The sequence below is a fragment of the Scyliorhinus torazame genome, chromosome 1, assembly GCF_047496885.1.
Source record: "Scyliorhinus torazame isolate Kashiwa2021f chromosome 1, sScyTor2.1, whole genome shotgun sequence".
NCBI lineage: Eukaryota > Metazoa > Chordata > Chondrichthyes > Carcharhiniformes > Scyliorhinidae > Scyliorhinus > Scyliorhinus torazame.
In genome coordinates, this window is record NC_092707.1 from 128,838,396 (window position 1) to 128,858,495 (window position 20,100).

Sequence of the window (20,100 nt, forward strand, 5' to 3'; positions counted from 1 at the left end):
AATGCAAACACTCAGCAGGCTGTGAGTGTTTGTGGCCATGGACAGCAGGCAGGAATAGAAAGAAAACTAATAAAGGAAGGTTAATACTCTGTGCGGTAAGTGCAGAGCCTGCAGAGGGCAGGTTGGATTGCATACAAGTTAATTCCTTACTGATCTCTCGCTCTGTACCAGTGAGTTGGGGGCGGATCGGTACAGTTTATCTGCACCGAGATAAAGAGAGAGGGAGAGGTTGTGAGCAGTCGGCGGAGGCAGAAAAAAAACCTCTCTCAAATCCAAAAGTGCCGGTGGCCCCGGATCGCTGAAATCGATCAGAGAGGAAGGAGAGAGAGAGAGCACCGTGAGATTTACAAGGCCACCTATATCCTGCTCTGAGAGAGGAGGGGAGAGCAAGGTGGTGCTGCTGGTGGGGGGGGGGGCGACGGTGGGATAAAGGAAAAGGAAGCTTCGCCCCCCAAGGCAGCGTCTCCAACTGGGATTCTGATCCACAGAAATCCCAGTGCATCCTCTTCCCGGTTTATCCCTGTGTGTGTGTGTGCGTGTCCTTCCCCATCATGTCCAAGCTGCCTCTGCTCTTAGTGTGTCTGCTGATCCCCAGCCTGTGCGACATTGTATCGGTAAGTGACACCTCAGCTGCTATATTGTTACACTGGGACTAAATGAAATGTTTGCTGCAGTTTTTGATTTCAGAATGAAGGTGCCTGTTCTTTTTGTTTTGGGAGGAGAGCGGGTGGGTGATTCTATTTGTTGTTGCAAGCTGTTACGGTGCCCATCGCTTTCCTCACACACACACACACACAAGTGGCAATTGTTCCATGTATTTGATTTGCATCGTATTTTATATTTTCACTAAACCCCAGGGACTCCGTTCCGCAAAGTCAGGTAACTGCAGTCCCAGGTGTGTCGATCGTTGCTGACGTTTTACTGGGTGAAGCACTTTTCCCACCCAGATAGGAAGCTTTTTTCTGGAACGGAGAAAGGATTCCAGCTCCCCTTCTCCCGTCCTTTCTCTCTCATCCACCTCATTTATTTTCTCTTCTCTCCTCTCCAGCCTCAACCTTCTCTCTTTCACTCTTCCCTTCTCACTCTCATCCCTTCTTCTCCCTCATCCTTTCCACCTTTTCTCATCCCTTCTCTCTCCCATCCCTTCTCTCTCTCTCATCCCTTCTCTCTCTCTCATCCCTTCTCCCTCGTATCTCTTCTCTCTCATTCCTTCTCTCACTCATCCCTTCTCTCTCGTATCATCCCTTCTCGCTCACTCATCCCTTCTCTCTTGTCCCTCCTTTCTCGCTCTCATTCTTTCTCTCTCCCATTTCTTGATTCTCTCTCAACCCCATCTCTCTCTGTTCTCTCTCACACTCTCTGATCCTGCTTCAGCAGAGTGGCTGAATTCACGGGCGGAAAATGCAAGTGCTATTTCTTTGTCAGTGTGAGATTTCTGTGCTCTGGTTAGTGTCATTTTCTTTATTTTGGAGCTATTAACCTTTGATTTGCCATGAATAATTTGAAGCGATGTAGCCTGCTTAGAAAGTTTTCTTACTGTATTAACCCAGTCTATTTGTATCATGCTCATTGGTGTACAGTGTATTAAGAAAGTAAACATTTATGCTGAGCAAGGGAGAAAATATTGAAAACTCATATTTAGTATGTTGGATACCAGTGATAGCTCAGTGATTAACACTCTGACCTTACAGTCCGAAGGATGTGAATTCAAGTCCCACAGAAACTTGAGCACATGGTCTAGGCTGACATCACAGTACTGAGGGAAGTGTAAAACTTTCTGAGGTACCACCTTTTGGACGAGATGTTAAACTGAGGCCTTGTTTGCCATGTCAAGTGGATAGAAAAGATCCCAGGTCACTATTTTGCAGAGGGGTAGGATGTTATTCCTGGTGGCCCGGCCAATATTTATCCTTCAACCAACACACATATTGGCCGAGCCATAGGTTTTCTGTGGTGGTCTCAGCACCGTGGGAGCTTTCTCTGCACAAATTGGCTGCCACATTCCCTTAAGTTACAACAGTGACTACACTTCACAAACAACAAAGATCTTTGGGACATCCTGAGGTCATGAAAGGAATGCAAATTCTTCCTTTAATGAAAGATGAGGAGAGTCTGTGGCCCCCCCATACCCACTGACTCCCTTTCTTCCTCCACCCCTGCTCCCCCCCAAAAACAAAATCAAATGTGCAATCGGTAACCCCTGAAGCAGAGCTTTGGTCGAATGAAACTTGTGCTGATTCCTGCTGACTGGAATTATAGTGGAATCCTCATTTGAATGGAAATCAGGAAATCTGGATCTAAATGCAGAGTCTGTTCAGTCTACATGATCCAATTGAATGTTAAGTTTCTTAATTAATATCCAGCAAAGTTCCAGTTGAGAGACTGATGTCATTCCTCTTGGGGCAGAGCAGTGATGACTGACTGGATCTTTGTGAAATAGATTACTGAACTGCTATAAATGTATGTACACGGAGAGTTAAATGCCATCCGCTGAGTGTACTACTCTGACTGTTCCCTCTGTGGGTAATATACTGATGTTTAATTCAGGCATATAATTCAAGCCTCAATTGCACCACCAGATGATTCATGTCTGAGGAAGTAAAGCACAATTGAACTGGCACCGATCCAAAGTTACTGTACTCTAGTTGACCTCAATAACCCATGTTTTATGAGCCTGTGTGGGCTATGTTATGTGAGCAAGTGTCTATATTTCAGTCCCACCTGTAGCCTATAAAAGGGATCAAAATCTGTTCATTGCATCTGGAGCAACCCACCTGAGACAAAAAACTGTGTAGCACGTAATAAATCCCTCGCCCGTTAAACTGTTTCAAAGCCGCTGGAAGGAGATGTCTTCCCACGCTTTTTAACTCCCCCACATCTGCATTGGGCTCTTCCATCATGTTTGAAGCAAAGGTAAATGGATGGTGGGCCCCACCAGGCTGACCTGGGGCAGGGGCCCACTTTAAGTCCCTGTGATTCGCTGTTACATTTACTGTGATGAAAGTTTCTCTCTCCTGCTGGTTATATATTGATTAACCTGTAGCTTTAATCCTGCAGACACATTGTGCAGTGGTACAGAATTAGTGCCTTCTCCAAGTGGTCACCGCTGATGTAAACCAAATAAAAACTTCCTAAAACAAGAGATCACAAACAGATCTGACACCAGAGAATAACTTGCAGTCTGTAATCTAATAACAGTTGTGTATTTCAGTGCAGTGACTCCCAGCCTTTGCCTGTTATTTTAATTTTAAATCTATTATATAGAGGAAGAAATATACATTTCGATAGTAATGTGATTTAAATGTGAATGTTCTGCCCACAATTCAGCAATATTTAATTATTTTGTTTCTGGAAGGTTCTTTTGTGATAACTTAAAATTATAATTTACCATGCTGGTCCTCTTTAACTTTTACTCTTCCACTTCTTGAAGCCATTGAATGATTGTGTTTTCCCTGCTTCACCCATCCTCCATGATATTTACAAAGTGAGGAGGGAGAAAAGGATTATTTTGCGCATCAGTTCTATAAACACCAACATTTTTTGGATGCATTACACTCTTGCTGTATGTAGTGACCAATGGAGTTCTTCTCTCCGCCCCAGATATTTGACCTTGAAAGGCATCACAGACCAGGCTCACTATGTATCCACATATGAATATGTTTCAGCGAGAGGGCATTCAGATAATAACTAGGAGCGGGAAGCCTTGCTAAACTTCCCCTTGCAGTTAAGTGGCACTCTAGTCTACTGCAAGACTAGTAAATTCATCCCAGGCAAGGAATTGACCCTGGAATGCACTAGGTTGTATGGCTCAGTTGTCTGCTGCCTTCCTCCATCAAGTCATCAGGGCTTTTATATATAAAAGGTGTCAGCCTTGGTTCAGTTGATAACACTCTCACTACTGAGCCAGAAGGCTATGGATTCAAACCCTACTCTAGAGCTTGGACACATAATCAAGGCTGATACTCCATCGCAGTGCTGCACCGACAGAGATGCTGTCTTTATGCTGAAGCATTGAAACAAGCCACTGTCTGCCCTTTAGGGTGGATGTGAAAGATCCCATGGTATTATTTTGAAGTAGAGGAGGCGAGTTTGTCCTGGCCAACATTTATCGATAATTGATAACTGTGTAGATTAATGCAAAGAGATGGACTCAGAGGCAAGTAACTATAGAGGCTCATTCAAAAGCTGTGACAATCCTTACAAATTAAAAATGTGGACAAGCAATATAGTTCTCATATGAGTGCTGCCCCAATCCACTAATAGTCTGAGCTTTCATTGTGATTTATGCATTTGTTTGTGTTTAATTGGAATATTTGTAAATGCCTAGCGGGTGGGGAGAAAAATCAATTTCAATCTTTCTGGGATCAAATGAACAGAAACTGTGATTCTTATTAAGGTTTCAAATATGCAAACTCACGTCAGTACCACACATGTCATCTTGCTTGATAGTAGATTGGAGAAATCCACCATGTGCCTGGTAGATTTTCACCAGTCAATCATTTGTAAACCGGGGTCGGCATTGATTTCTGTTTTGCTTTTAAGTGCTTACAGCAACAGTGACTTGCATTTAAACTCTTGTATCCAAGGTTCTGCTGCCTTTAACTCACTCCGGGTCCCAATTGTCCATCACCCTGCAGTCCTCTCTGAACTACACCGACCCTCGGTCCAACAAGGCCTATATTTTAAAAATCTCATCCTCGTTTTCAGGTTCCTGGATGAGCTTGCTCCCACCCTACCTCTGTAACCTCACCCAATCCTATAAAGATTGCTGTGTTCCTCCAATTTTGCCCTCTTGAGAATTCCGCCAGTTTTCAGCTGATGAACGGTAAGCTCTGGAATTCCCTCCTCAAATCTCTCCAATTCTTTACCGTTAACTCTCAACTCTCTCTTTCTGTTTCTTTCTTTCTCTCTCTCTCTCCTTTTAAGAAACTCCTTGAGATCTACCCACCTGACCAAGCTTTGGTCACCGTTACTAATATCTCATCATGTGGCTCAGTGTCAAATTTTGTTTGCTCCTATGGAACACCTTGCAACATTTTCATACATTAAAAGTACCAGATAAATGCAAGTTATTATTTAGCACCTTTTAATGGAAGAGGAAAATTGCTCAGTTGGCTGGACAGCTGGTTCGTGCTGCAGAGCGAGGCCAGCAGCGCGGGTTCAATTCCTGTATTAGTTGAGGTTATTCATTAAAGCCTTTTCAACCTTGCCTCTAGCCTGAGATATAATCTTCAGGTTAAATCACCACCAGTCAGCTCTCCCTGTCAAAGGGGAAAGTAGCCTATGGTCATCTGGTACCATTGTGACTTTTACATTTACCCAGAACTGTACACAATACTGCAGATGTAGTTGTAATTGCATATTGTCCTATTTGTCCATACTTAATGTGAACTATTGAGACAACACAGAGACATTCATGGGGGTGAGGGAAGTGATAGGGTACAGCTGGGGTGTGGGGGGGGGGGGTTGGGGGGGGGGGGGGTTATATGCATACATTAGAAGCCAGCCCCATGACAGTGAGTGATGTTGGCAAGGAAGAAGAGATGGCCGTGGATGGAGATTGGAGGATTCTTGTGGTAAGAGTGTGGGGAGGTCGGAGGAAGAGGAGACCTCCATTGAAAGGTCACAACCGAAATTTCGATCAAAGCTAATGAAGAGTTTGAAATGAACACAGACTTTGACATCTCAAAGCACTTCACATTATAAATTACTTCTGAGTCTATTGACTGAAATGTAAGCGAATAAAGGTTCCTTTGAATGAGTGTACATACATCAGAAAAATTATGGGGTTCACCCCCTCCCCCTCTCCAATATGGCTTATATCATCACGAAACGCTGTTTGGAGCTATACCAGCAACCCATATCCACCAGTAATTCAGCCACACAATGGCCCTGACAGGGTTTCAATGGTAGGTTTCCTTTCCTAAGGTGAATCAGTTGGATTTTTACAGCTGCATGGCCACTGATACTGCACTTTGATTTCCAGGCATTTTTAAACATAACTCAAATTCTTAAAGTAGTTCCTTCTTTCCCCTCCTTCCTTTTCTTTCAATGAATCCATCTCTCTCTCTCTTCATACTTCCTCCTTCTCTTTGTCTCTTCCTCCTATTTCCTCTTCTCTCATACTCCTTTACTTCTTCCTCACCGTTTCATCCTCCATTTCCTTTCTCTCCCAGACATCTTCCTTCTGCCTCTCTCCCTACTTCTTCTCCCTCTCTCACCTACAGTCTTCCCCCCCTTGTCTCCCTTTCCCATCTTCTCTCCCTCAATTTTTGCTCTGGTGCCATCCCGGAATTGGGAATCTTTCACAGCCTGACTAACATCGAACTATTCCATCTTTTGAAAATTCTTATCACTGAGACTGAATGTAAGTTACAGCATTTCCTATGAATTGGTCTTTGATTGAAAATGGATATGATTAGTAAACTGAACTTTGTGTCTGAGAGAAGTTGGAATGGCAATGCTGTTTTTTTTAAGAACGTTCGAAGTGTTTAGTTGCATCAACAGCAAGTTGTGAGATAATTTGAAAACTGTGTCATGGAGAAAATTAGTCTTGTTTCTCATAGCTTGAACAACCCAGCTCTTGACCTATTGACTCTGCACATAATATCACATTCAGAGTCTTAAACACTGGCTACTGGGCCTTAGAAAGGGCTGCTTGAGGAGCAGCAGTGCTTCCAAATTGCCTGCGTGAGTATTAGTTATAGCTCAAACCGGGTGACTGACTGCATTCTCTTGCTATCTGAATCCCTCTTCTGTTCCATGGATCATGTGCAGCTAAATTAGATGTTTTGTTTCACTCTTGCCAATGCGATTGGGAGCCTGAAAATATTATACGCAAAACCAGGAGGCAGAGAAGTGGTGTGCATACCTGCAACGGTGCCTCTGTGCCTATAGATTTCTGCACATAGATCTCTGCACTTATCTGGTCACTTGTGCAGATAGAGATGCTTCCACACATACTCACATAGCAGCAAACCCTGTTCTCTCCCCACATCCTAAAGCACAATCCTCAGTTTATTCACTTAATTGCATGTCCCAGGTTCAATTCCCGGCTTCGGTCACTGTCTGTGCGGAGTGCGCATGTTCTCCCTGTGTCTGCATGGGTTTCGTCTGGATGCTCCGGTTTCCTCCCACAGTCCAAAGACGTGCAGGTTAGGTGGATTGGCCATGCTAAATTGCCCTAAGTTGTCCACAAAGGTTAGGTGGGGTTACGGGGATAGGGTGGAGGTGCTCTTTCCCAGGGCCGGTGCATACTCGATGGGCCGAATGGCCTCCTTCTGCACTGTAAATGCTATGTCATGAGTACTTTTGGCCCAACTGGTCTTTGCTTGGATTGAGACTCTGCACAAGCCTCCTCCAACTCTAATTTCCTCTCTACTCCACCACCCCCCCCCCCCCCCCTCTCATGCATGCATCTACATCAATGCTCAGTAGTTCAGTCAATTCATCTGGCCATGAGTTCCAAATTCTCATCATTGTGTGTGTGTGTATAGAAATCCCTCCAAAATTCTCCATTTGATTTTCAATCCATTGACAGTTGTTCTGGTCTCGCTCACAAGTGGAAATAATTTCTTCACATCCACTTTACTGAGCAACTACATAATTACTGAGTGAAAACCGTGCTGGGAGTTTAACCTATGACCTTTTGGCCCTGTGCCGAGCAGCAAATAGAGCAATTTTCAGGAATGCATTGCGGGTAACCAATTGTTCCCATGTGTATCAGATGCCGGACTGGAGGCTGGTGGAGTGGGGGGCAGTGGACAGGGTGGGAGAGGGAGGGGGCGGGTTGGTGTGGTGGGGGTTGGAGTGGTCAGCAGGGGCAGGTCAGCAGATTATAATGAATGATTGCATTAAAGGATTGAGGCTGGGAATTTCAAAACTCAATAATGTTGGTTTAGAGACATTCTCTAACTGGCCTAGCCGTACAATCCATAACTCAAAATTATTCATTCCTTATGCTACTTTGCTGATTTCCATATTGGAAAACCATCTCTACAGCCATTTGCAAAGAAGAAGAGGTTGAGAGGAGATTTTGATAGTATTTGAAATCATGGACACAGTAAATAGGCAGAAACTGTTCCCTATGCGTAAGTGTTGAGAACCAGAGGGCAAAGATTTCAGGTGATCGGCAAAAGGAACCAAAGGCAACATGGGTTAAACCTTTTTTGCGCAGCTAGTGGTTAGGATCTGGAATTCAATGCCTGAGAGTGTGATGGAGGCAGATTGAATCGTGGCTTCCAAAAGAGCATTTGATAAACACTGAAGAAACCAAATTTGCAGGGCTACGGAAAAAGGGAGGAGAGGGGGACTGAATTACCCTTTCAGGGAGCGAGCATGGACACAGCAGATCGAATGGCCTTCGGTGCTCTGTCCAATCTCTGATTTTGTGACAAACTGCAGCCCACTCTGTAGATATTTATGTTTCCTCACTGCAACTTTTGACTCATACAAGATGGAATTTGGTTCAACGGTGTGTTGAGATTGAAACAAGGTTGCACGTTAAGGGTCAGTGAGGGGCGGGGGAGGGTGGAATATGTGCTCGTATTTTTCCTGGGAAACTGACTTTTGACCTCTGTTTATTTTTCCAGGATGGCCTAAATCATTTCAGGGGTGTGGGATGCAGGGGTGGTGGGGGCGGAAGATGCGGTGGTGAGGGAATCTTGTCACACAATGTTGTCTGAAATTAGGCTTGTTTCCACTGAAGTGTTAGCTACTGTCAGGGTATGTAATGGGCTCGGGAGGCAGGTTCACCGTATGCTGTGTGGATGGTATTTGAGTGCGGGACTGGTTGCTTCAGGATGTCAGGGTTACTCAAAAGAAAATCAATGCAGTTCCTGTCCTTCTTGGCCTCATTGCCACAGAGGATCGCCAACCTTCTGGAAATATTCAGGAGTTTAATCTTCATGACACTGTTGTGAGCAAAGGGGGCATTAGAAGCCTTGTAATCATTTTTTCTATTTTCTTCAAACATTTCTGTATATCGATTGTAAGAATATTGAGAAAGATGTTTGACCTGCTGTCAAGAAGTATCTAATTAGGCTAACAACAAACCAAATTGCTTTTCTATTGGTTATCGTAAGAGGGAATGGATATATTAGGTGACCAGTGGCAGTTGTGTGTGTGAGGAGGTGGGGAGGGCAATTGCAGACAAGAGACCATGTGATGCTTTATGTGGATGGTCCTGTATTGCATTATCATTGTTTTGGGCTACATTTGTTCTGAACAAAGAACAATTAGGGTTAGGGTTAGGACCAGGTCCTTCGGCCCTCCAAGCCTGTACCGGTCATGATACCACCCTTGGCCAAAACCCTCAGCACTCCCTTGTGCTGTATCCCTCTCTACCCATCTTATCCATGTAATTGTCAAGATGCTTTTTGAATGCCGTTAATGTATCTGCTTCCACAACCTCCCATGGCAACACGTTCCAGGCACTCACCACCCTCTGTGTAAAAAACCCTGCCTTGCACATCTCCTCTATCCATCCGCTCATAATCGTGTAAACCTTTATCAGGTCACCCCTCAACCTCTGTCATTCTAATGAAGACAGTCTGAGTCTGTTCAGCCTCTCTGCATAGCTAACACCCTTCAGACCAGGCAACATCCTGGTAAGCCTCCTCTGCACCCTCTCCAAAGCCTGCACATCCTTCTAGCAGTGTGGCGACCAGAATTGTGCGCAATATTCCAAGTGCAGCCGTACCAAGGTTCTATACAACTGTAGCATGACTTGCCAGCTTTTATACTCGATGCCCCGTCCAATGAAGGCAAGCATTCCGTATGCTTTCTTGGCTACCTTGTCCACTTGTGTTGCCACTTTCAAAGATCTGTGGGCCTGCTAGCCCAGATCTCTCTGACTTTCTATATTCCTAAGAGTTTTGCCATTTGTGGTATATTTCCCCTCTATGTTAGACCTACCAAAATGCATTAGCTCTCATTTGTCTGGATTAAACTCTATTTGCCATTTCTCTGCCCAAGTCTCCAACCTATCTATGTCCTGCTGTATCCTCTGACAATCCTCAACACTATCTGCCACTCCATCAACCTTGGTGTCATCTGCAAACTTAGTAATCAGACCAGCTACATTTTCCTCCAAATCGTTTATGTATACTACAAACAACAGAGGCCCCAGCAAAGACCCCTGAGGAACACCACTAGTCACAACCTTCCATTCATAAAAACACCCTTCTACTGCTATCCTTTGCCTTCTGTGGCCGAGCCAGTTCTGTATCCATCTTACTACCTCATCTCTGATCCCGTGTGACTTCACTTTTTGTACCCGTCTGCCATGGGGCATCTTGTTAAAGGCTTTGCTGAAGTCCATGTAGGTAACATCCACTGCCCTCCCCTCATCAATCATCTTTGAAGGATGATCTTTCAGGAATCTATCACATCAGTGTTGGTAAACCTAGTTCCATGGACACAATAGAATGATAGAATTCCTACAATGCAGAAGGAGGCCATTCGGCCCATCGAGTCTGCACGACTCTCTGAAAGAACACCATATCTAGGCTCGCTCCCCCACTTTGTTTCCATAACCCTCCTAACCTACACGTCTTTGGACACTAAGGGCCAATTTAACATGGCCAATCCACATATCCTGCATCTTTGGACTGTGGGAGGAAACTGCAGTACCCAGAGGAAACCCAAACAGACATAGCGAGAAAGTGCAAACTCCAGACAGTTACCCAAGGCCGGAATTGAACCTGGATCCCTGGCGCTGCTAGACAGCAGTGCTAACCACTGTGCTACCGTGCTGCCCGGGCTCCTCTGAGTCACTTGCACAAGTGTGCTTGCGTATGTGAGCCACTCTGGCTGAGATAATGTAATTCAGTGCTATAGTTGACTCAGGGAGTCGGAGTTGCTGTGGCAACCTGCACTTTTGTATGCAAGTTGCGATCTGGATCTATGGACAGTGATGGTAAGGCTCCAACATTCAATCACATGGCTGACCAGGATTCTCTCCCACTCTCAGTGCCAGCCATTGGTGTGCATTGGAAGGATTTGCAAGCTAATGTTCAGCATGGTGGACCTCATTACAAACACACCTTCTATGACCATCGAGTCCTGGGGTGGGAGTTAAACCCTGAGCTTCTGAGCCGTTGATTCAGTGGCAGAAATGCTACCCGCTGTGCCACAAATCCTCAGTATAGACTAGGAATTGAAACTATCGTGTCTGGCATTGTTAAACAATAATTTCACAGATAATTATTTTCTGCGAATGGCATAAAGTTCTGCTGTGATATATGGAAACTATTTCACCGTTAGTGCTCATATTCCATTACATAGTCACTCTATTTGATATATGATGCACACACTGAAATTTGAACAACGCTTGCTGCAAAAGTAACTCATAATATATTCTGCCTGTCATCTATTCCTCCCCCACCCCACCTGTCCTACCACCCTGTAATATCCTTTGATTTCTATCTTCAGCTTCTTAACGGCACCATTTCTGCTTTGTCCGTATGAGTACTCATGCTTGCAAAAATAATGAGACTCTTCAAAAAGACTTTAGCACTTGCCGTTGAACCTTTTCCACTTGTACCATTGTTAAAAGATGCTGGTGTGAAATAATAAGTCAGGATAGCAATTATTTAGACCCATGCTCCTTTTGGTTGTACCTTGTTCACCCATAGAGCTGGTAATTAGTTGCAGCAAATGATTCTGGAAAAGTTTCTGTTCAGTTTCATCTGCATTCCACTTGAAAATACATTTAGTAGGCACTGCAAAATCAGCCTGTCATGAGCTAAGGATTAATGCACGTTTGGAGATCCATTAAATTGATTTTCCAGTTTGTAGCAGATTTGTCTGGATTAATAGCCAGAAGAAAAACCATAAGAGCATTAAAAAAATGTTGTTTTAAAATTTCCATTGAACATTTATTAGTTATAAAAATATTGAACTGTGGGGGGCATCACAGGCAAGACTGGTCATGTGCTCGCAAAGGAACTTCCCAGCATGGGATCCTGGGTAGGGGCCGAGAAACAAGAATGCTGGATGGTGCTTTTCGCATTGTGACACTGGGATACTAGGTCCAAACACAAGACCAATCCTCGCTGAGAGTGGTTCACCCAGGAGGATTTTATGGAGGGGCTGATTTGCCTCTGCTCTCTGGAGAACACAGCGTTCTATCAATATTGAGACCTTTTTATTTTTTGATCCCGCTCCAGCCCCCCCCACCCACCCCCACTTCCAGCTTTTACAAAAAGCCACATTGGTAGCTAGAGTAACGAGGAACATGCATCACTTATGGGGTTTGCAAAAAGTGTGATCACATATGTGACTGGATTATGATTGGAAATTAATTTGTTTCTGGTGTGAATGCAATCTGTTATTTCACATCTGTATTTTGTCTGGGAGATAACAGCTTCATCATTAATTTAGTAACACACTGACCATAGAACACAAATATTGATCTACTGGTGGGCTCGAACTATTGACCCTCAAGGGTTAATGACCTGACTGTGCAATGATGGTGTTCACCATCCAGCTCCCTGTCATGAGGGAATTTGAGGCTTAAAATATGGCCTCCATGTGATTTTCTACCTGTGCTTTCATTGTTGTTCAAGGATCATCAATGTACATTTCCAGCTTTAACAGCTGGACAGTGTACCTGTGTGCCACCAATGTACCTGTAGAAACATATTGCCCCGTTATATATAAATCTGTAGAATGCAAAATAGATTTGCACATGTCTCCACACCTGAAACCAGTTTGTCACTAGCAGAATTGTACACCCACAGTTTGCAGCTTGGCCTTGGTGAGAGTCCATCTGATGGACGGAACTATTAGTGCTACAAGCTCAAGAGGCTGACTGGCGGGTTCCTGTGCTTTTTCATTCCATCTGCACTCAGCCACACTCCTACATTGCAGAATCATACACTCCCTACAGTGCAGAAGGAGGCCATTTGGCCCATCGAGTCTGCACCATCAAATATTTCACTCATAGATTTGAACTTGATGTGGAAAGGATGCAGTGCTATGAGGAAAGAGTAGTGGGACTAACTGAATAACTTAAAGAGTGGAAGACACAATGAGCCAAAAGGCCTCTATAAGAACATAAGAAATAGGAGCAGAAGGAGACCACATAGCCTATTGAGCCTACTCCACCATTCCATATGATCTTTGCTGATCTTGGGCTTCAACTCCACTTTCCTGCCTGCTCCCCGTATCCCTTAAGTCATTGAGAGATCTAAAATCTGTCTATCCAAGCCTTAACCATATTAAAGGATGGGGCACCCACAATGCTCTGGAGTAGTGAATTCCAACGATTCACAGCCCTTTACTGAAGAAATTTCTCCTCATCTCACTCCTAAATGACCAGCCCCTTATCCTGAGGTAAGGGGGCCTCTCTGTGTTTACCCCGTGAATCCTCCTTAGGATCTTATGCATTTCAATGAGATCACCTCTCATTCTTCTAAACACCAGAGAGTATGGGCCCAGTTTACTCAACTTATCATCATTGGACAACCCCTCTTACCCTAGGGACCAATAGTAAACCTTTGTTGCACCATGTTCAAAGCAAGTATATCCTTTCCTAAATATGGAGACCAATACTGCAGACAATATTCAAGGTGCGGTCTCACCAAAATCCCTACAGAATTGTAGCAGGCCTTCTTTATTCCAGTACCCCAACCCCCCTTGCAATAAAGACCAACATGCCATTTGCCTTCCTAATTGCTTGCTACATCTGCATGCTAACATTCTGTCTGAGAGCTGTATCATTCTGTGAATTGTTTTCTAATCTTATTGTACACCGTTCCCATGTTTTGATTCAGGTTTTCTGATGTAACAAACAGGATCACTGTCCTGTTGATCAGAGACTAGTGCACGGGCGGTGATTTTAAAAACTCGAAGTGTTGCCGAAGAAGTGATTGCCGTCAGCTGCGACTCAAACAGTGTAACGTAAAAATAAAATTCAGAAAGCGCCTGATGTATTTGGCAGGTCAGGCAGCTTCTGTGGGGAGAGGGAAAGAGAGCGATCTTTCACCTGGACTGGAAGAAATTAGAGATTTAACTGCTTTTAATTAAATGCAGTAGCAGGAAGAGTTTGGGGAGTGAAAAGGCAGAGGATGATAGAGTGGCGTGATTAAATGATGAAAAGGATAATGGTTCAAGGCAAAACCAAGTAATAATTGGACGATAGAAAAAGAAAAGATGGATCCAGAGGTGTTGCAGTGCAACCCACAAGCGGTGGAGTCGCGGTGTTGTCACTGGATTAGTAATCCAGAGGCCAGGGTAACAATCTGAGGACCCAGTTTGGTGAAATTTGAATTCAATAAACATCTGAAATTAAAATTCTAATGGTAACCATGAAACCATTGCAGATTGTTGTAAAGACCATTTGGTTCACCTATGTCCTTTAGGGAAGGAAATCTGCCATGCTTACATGGTCTGGCCTTCATGTGACTCCAGGTCCACAGCAATGTGGTTGACATTGTTTAAATTACATACGTTCAAGAGCAATTGGGGTGGGTAGTAAATGCTGGCGTGGCTAGTGGGGCCCACATCCTGTGAATGAATTTTTAAAAAGCATTTATTCAACCTATTTCATTTATTTAAAGTTTTACTCTTTGACCCAGAATGTTTTAAACAGGCAGACTGTGTTCAGGCACCCATAGCAGTGGACCAGAAATCACACATCAATATTATAAAGTTAGCACATTGTTTATTCATGCTATGTCAGGGCATTAACATTGTTTGCTGCAGATGACCTTCTTCAGAGTCCGCAGGGTCATTGACCTTTGGTAAATTCAGAAGCGCGGGCAAATAATCTCTTTGTGTTCGAGAACATAAGGAATAGGAGCAGGAGAAGTGTGGGCCCCAGAGTTTGCTCCATCGTTCAGTATAATCACGGCCGATCTTCTATCTCAAATCCACTTTCCTGCACCATCCACTGATTCCTCTTGTGTCCAAAAATCCATCAGTTTCAGCCTTGAATACACTGACCAATACAACATCCACAACCCTGTGAGGCAGGGAATTCCAAAGATGCACACCCTTCTAAGTGAAGAAATGTATCCACATTTCAGTTCCAAATGTCTGACTCCTTTTCCTGAAACTTAGAATCATAGAATCCTTACAGTGCAGAAGGAAGCCATTCGACCCACCGAAACAGCGCTCCACCCAGGCCCCATCCCCATAACTCCACCCATCATGAACACCTTTGGACACTAAGGGATAATTTAGCATGGCCAATCCACCTAACCTACATATCTTTAGACTGTGGAAGGAAACCGGAGCACCCGGAGGAAATCCACAGACAAGGGGAGGATGTACAAATACCACACAGACAGTGACCCAAGGCCCGTATTGAACCCAAGTCCTTGGCACTGCGAGGCAGCAGTGCTAATCACTGTGCCGCCGTGCTGCCCTAGATTCTTTTATTTTATATTTAGAGTACCCAATTCTTTTTTTTCCAATTGAGCGGCAATTTAGCGCAGCCAATTCACCTACCCTGCACATCTTTGGGTTGTGGGGATGAGCCCCATGCAGACAAGGGGGAGAATGTGAAAACTCCACATGGACAGTGACCTGGGGACGGGTATTGAACCCGGGTCCTCGGTGCTGAGAGGCAACAATGCTAACCACTGCACCACCGTGCTGTCTGCCCTAGATTCTTGTCAATTCTCCTATTAGTGAAAATAGTCTCTCACCACCTTGCCTATTAAACTCTTGAGGCAATTTAAACGTTTAAATAAGATCATGGGCGGGAGTCTCCGGTACCCCAGCCGTGTGTTTCTCAGCGGCGCACTGTTCGCTGGCGGGTGGTTCTCTCTTCATGTGCTTCCCATTGAAACCACGCCACGCTGCCAGGAAACTCAGTGCCGGGGGGTGTGGGGGGGGGGGGGGGATGGAGTGCTGACAGCAGGAAAAAGGAATCCCAACAGCCAAACAGTTCCAGACTATTTCTCATTCTACTGAACTTGGAGTATATAGGCCCAGTCTGCCCAATTCCTCCTTATAGGACAACAATCTCCTCCTGGAAATCAATCTAATTTAATATGTGAGACTCCTAGTTTTAAGTTTAACCTCATGCCCTTAACCTTACAATGTGGTTTGGAATCAATGTTAATGTTGGGGGGGGGGGAAATAAAATGCGTCTTAGAACCGCAAGTGGCCATTCAAGCTGGTACTGAGATCAGCTGATGTGCGTCTCAACTTGATTTACCCACCTATGCTCCGTATTCCTTGATATCTTTAGCCTAAAAAAAATTAGCTGATCCCAGTTTTGACTGCCGACATCCAAATTCTTTCTTTGCCAGATGTTTCTACTACTTCTAGATTTTTCCAGTGAATGACTTTACTCTAACTTTAAGATTATGAAATGACTCAATTATTAATATATTCATTTAAGAATATTTTTAAAATAGGATTCAGTGGGCCATCATTAACATTGAATAAAAACTCAAATGCCACCCACACTGCTCTTGGAACAGGAGTAGTCCATTCTGCCTCTCAACAAGCCCATTAGCAGATTAGCAGAATGAAAATTGTAGGCCCAGTCTCAACCTCCTGAGGGGTAGGTTTCAGCGACCTGTCTTTCTGTCATCTAAGAAAGCCCACACAGGTGAGTGGAACCTATTGATTTTGCAATGAGACATTGAAAATGGGAGATCAGGGGCGATATTCTCCGGAAATGGCGCGATGTCCGCCGACTGGCGCCCAAAACGGCGCAAATCAGACGGGCATCGCGTCGCCCCAAAACGGCGCAAATCAGACGGGCATCGCGTCGCCCCAAAGGTGCGGAATGCTCCGCATCTTTGGGGGCCGAGCCCCAACCTTGAGGGGCTAGGTCGGCGCCGGACGAATTTCCGCCCCGCCAGCTGGCGGAAAAGGCCTTTGGTGCCCCGCCAGCTGGCGCGGAAATGACATCTCCGGGCGGCGCATGCACGGGAGCGTTAGCGGTCGCTGACGGCATTCCCGCGCATGCGCAGTGGAGGGAGTCTCTTCTGCCTCCGCCACGGTCTCCACCGTGCCCCCACCGTGGCCTGGCCCGCAATCGGGGCCCACCGATCCGCGGGCGGGCCTCTGCCATGGGGGCACTCTTTCCCTTCCGCCTCCGCCACGGTCTCCACCATGGCGGAGGCGGAAGAAACTCCGTCCACTGCGCATGCGTGGAAAACTGTCAGCGGCCGCTGACGCTCCCGCGCATGCGCCGCCCGGGGATGTCATTTCCGCGCCAGCTGGCGGGGCAACAAAGGCCGTTTCCACCAGCTGGCGGGGCGGAAATTCCTCCTGCGTCGGCCTAGCCCCTCAATGTTGGGGCTCGGCCCCCAAAGATGCGGAGCATTCCGCACCTTTGGGGCGGCGCAATGCCCGTCTGATTGGCACCGTTTTGGGCACCAGTCGGCGGACATCGCGCCGTTTTGGGAGAATTTCGCCCCTGGTGCCGGAGACTTCGGCAACCGGCGGGGGCGGGATTCACGCCAGCCCCCGGCGATTCTCCGACCCGGCGGGGGGTCGGAGAATCTCGCCCCAGATCAGCAGCAACAGATGTGAAGGGTTTATGTCCCACCTCCAAACCCCGTGACAAGAGGGCATTCATTTGCCTTAAACTTAGAAGATGGAGATTGAACAGACTCCTTTTTACATTTAACAACTTAATGCAGGGGGATAAATATATAGCCGAGGGACATGGTGTGAGGGGACCTTTGTAAGTTCTCAGACAAGTATGTTCCCGGACAGGAATCTGTTTCTATCAGGATGTTGATAATGGAGCAGTAAACAATGGGACAAAGAGCTGTTGTAGTGCAAGTGATGAACATTTTCAACGTGTCTTGTAAATGTGTTCTTTTTGAATGTGTTTACAATGCACAACAGAGCAATATCTCCCACCCCTTGTGATTTATCAATGAATTACAGAAGAGGTTATTATAATTGATTATCATCCCATCGCAAATGTCAAGTCCAAATTACCAGTCTATCCATGATATATTAAAAATCTTCGGCTCTGGGTCACTGTCCTTGTGGAGTTTGCACATTCTCCCCGTGTTTGGGTGGGTTTCGCCCCCTCAACCCAAAGATGTGCAGAATAGGTGAATTGCCCAAGTTAAATTACCCTTTAATTGGAAAAAATTAATTGGGTACTCTTAAATTTAAAAAAAAAATCTTAATTCTGTGTCTTCTTGGCATTTTTTCCATTGTACCTCTATGTATCCACCTCAACAATGTGTGTATCACTCTGTAATGACATCTCCCACCAGTCATTTGGTTGTATTGTCACCACTAGCAGACATGTACACTGTGACAGGTTTACATCAAGAGTTTTCACTATACATGCCAATCTAGGAAATAGTGGAAATATGAAGAAAAAAGGAGATGTAACCTTAAACTGGGACAGAATTATACAACCAAGTCAAAGTAATTCTACCATCTAACCTCGCTTCAGCTGAAGACCACAACAACAAGCAATTGCATTTTTATAGCGCTTTTAACATAATAATATGTTCCAAGGTGCTTCACAGGAGAATTATAAAGCAAAATTTGATACTAGGCGACATAAGGAGATCAACAATACCATTGTCAGAAAGGTAAGCTTTCAAAAACATCTCAGATGAGTGAAGGGAGGTCAACCTGGTCTGTATGGTTTAGTTGATTCCGATTGGACTAGCGTTATGTGCTTCAATTGATCTCAGCATCACTGGGCTCAAAGCAGATGTCAAGGGTCCAAGTAAGGAGAGGTGGAGAGGTTTATGGAGGGAAATCTAGACCTTGGACCCTAGGCAACTGAAAGAATGGGCACTACTGATGGAACCATTATAATTAGTGATGTACAAGAACTCAGAATTGGAGGGGTGCAGATATCCAGAGAGTTGTGGAGGAGGTAGGGAGGGGTAAGGTCATGGAGGGATTTAAAGTAAGTAATATTAAAATGAGCTGTTGCTCAATTGGGAGCCAATTGCAGGCCAATGGGCACAGGGATGATAAGTCAATGGGACTTGGTTTAAGGCAGGCAGCAGAGTTTTCGGTGGCCTCAAGTTTGTGGACCACACTAAGTCCTGAATCCTGTGTGTAATGTAAGATAGACTAAAGGTATATCAAATTTGCTACATATATTGAACATTCCTTATTTGGGTATCACCATTCCATGGCATACATGTGGAGCTGCACACCTCTACCAGTAGGTGGAGTTTCATAAACTCCAGAGGCTTCAGATCCACATAGCTGTACCTACAGCATCACTCTGCAGAAAACCACCCTTACCTTTCAGTATGAGTTCTTCTCCATAACATAAGAAGCTGTGTATTTATTGGTGCACACTTCCTGCGAGCTTCAAGCTATTTCCCCGTTACTCTGCTGATACAGGAGTTTGGCTGATAGGTTACTATGAAGGTTTCTTTTCTTTTCTTCAAGCATGCTCTCCTGGCTTTTGTTTCTGAAGAAAATATCAGGGGCACGATTCTCCGACCCCCCACCGGGTCAGAGAATCGCCGGGGGCTGGTGTGAATCCCGCCCCCGCCGAAGTCCCGCCGCTGTCAACCCTTGCCTGCCGGCGTGGATTAAACCTCCTTTTGAACAGCAGGACAAGGCGGCGGGGGCAGGCTCCGGGGTCCTGCGGGGGGGGGGGGCGCGGGCAATCTGGCCCCCGGGGATGCCCCCACGGTGGCCTGGCCCGCGATCGGGGCCCACCAATCTGCAGGCGGGCCTGTGCCATGGGGGCACTTTTTTTTCCGCCTTCGCCATGGTCTTCACTATGGCAGAGGCGGAAGAGACCCCCTCCCCTGCGCATGCGCGGGGATGCCATGAGCGCCCACTGATGCTCCCGCGCATGCGTCGCCCGCCGAAGACCCTTCGGCGCCAGCTGGCATGGCGCCAAAGGCCTTTCCCGCCAGCCGGCGGAGTGGAAACCACTCCGGCGCGGGCATAGCCCCTCAAGGTGAGGGCTTGGCCCCTAAAGGTGCGGAATTCTCCGCACCTTTGGGGCGGCCTGATGCCAGAGTGGTTCCCGCCACTCCATTACGCCGGAACCCCCCGCCCCGCCGGATAGGGGAGAATTCCGCCTCAGATATTTTTATTATTATTTAATGAGATGTCTTCACAGGGTAAGAGTGACTGTAATTGTGTGAATATATGTATAATACATACCTGACATGCGCC

General features: G+C 45.6%; 1 protein-coding gene across 1 annotated transcript in view; it reads left to right on the top strand.

Moving 5' to 3' along the window:
* The first annotated feature begins 210 nt into the window (after nucleotides 1–210).
* LOC140412395 (uncharacterized) overlaps nucleotides 211–20,100 on the top strand; it is a 348,002-nt gene continuing 328,112 nt past the window's right edge. Inside the window, exon 1 of the mRNA XM_072500819.1 lies at nucleotides 211–614. Within this exon, the coding sequence (XP_072356920.1) occupies nucleotides 552–614 (63 nt within the window). The 5' untranslated portion in view covers nucleotides 211–551. The remainder of the gene's footprint in view (nucleotides 615–20,100) is intronic.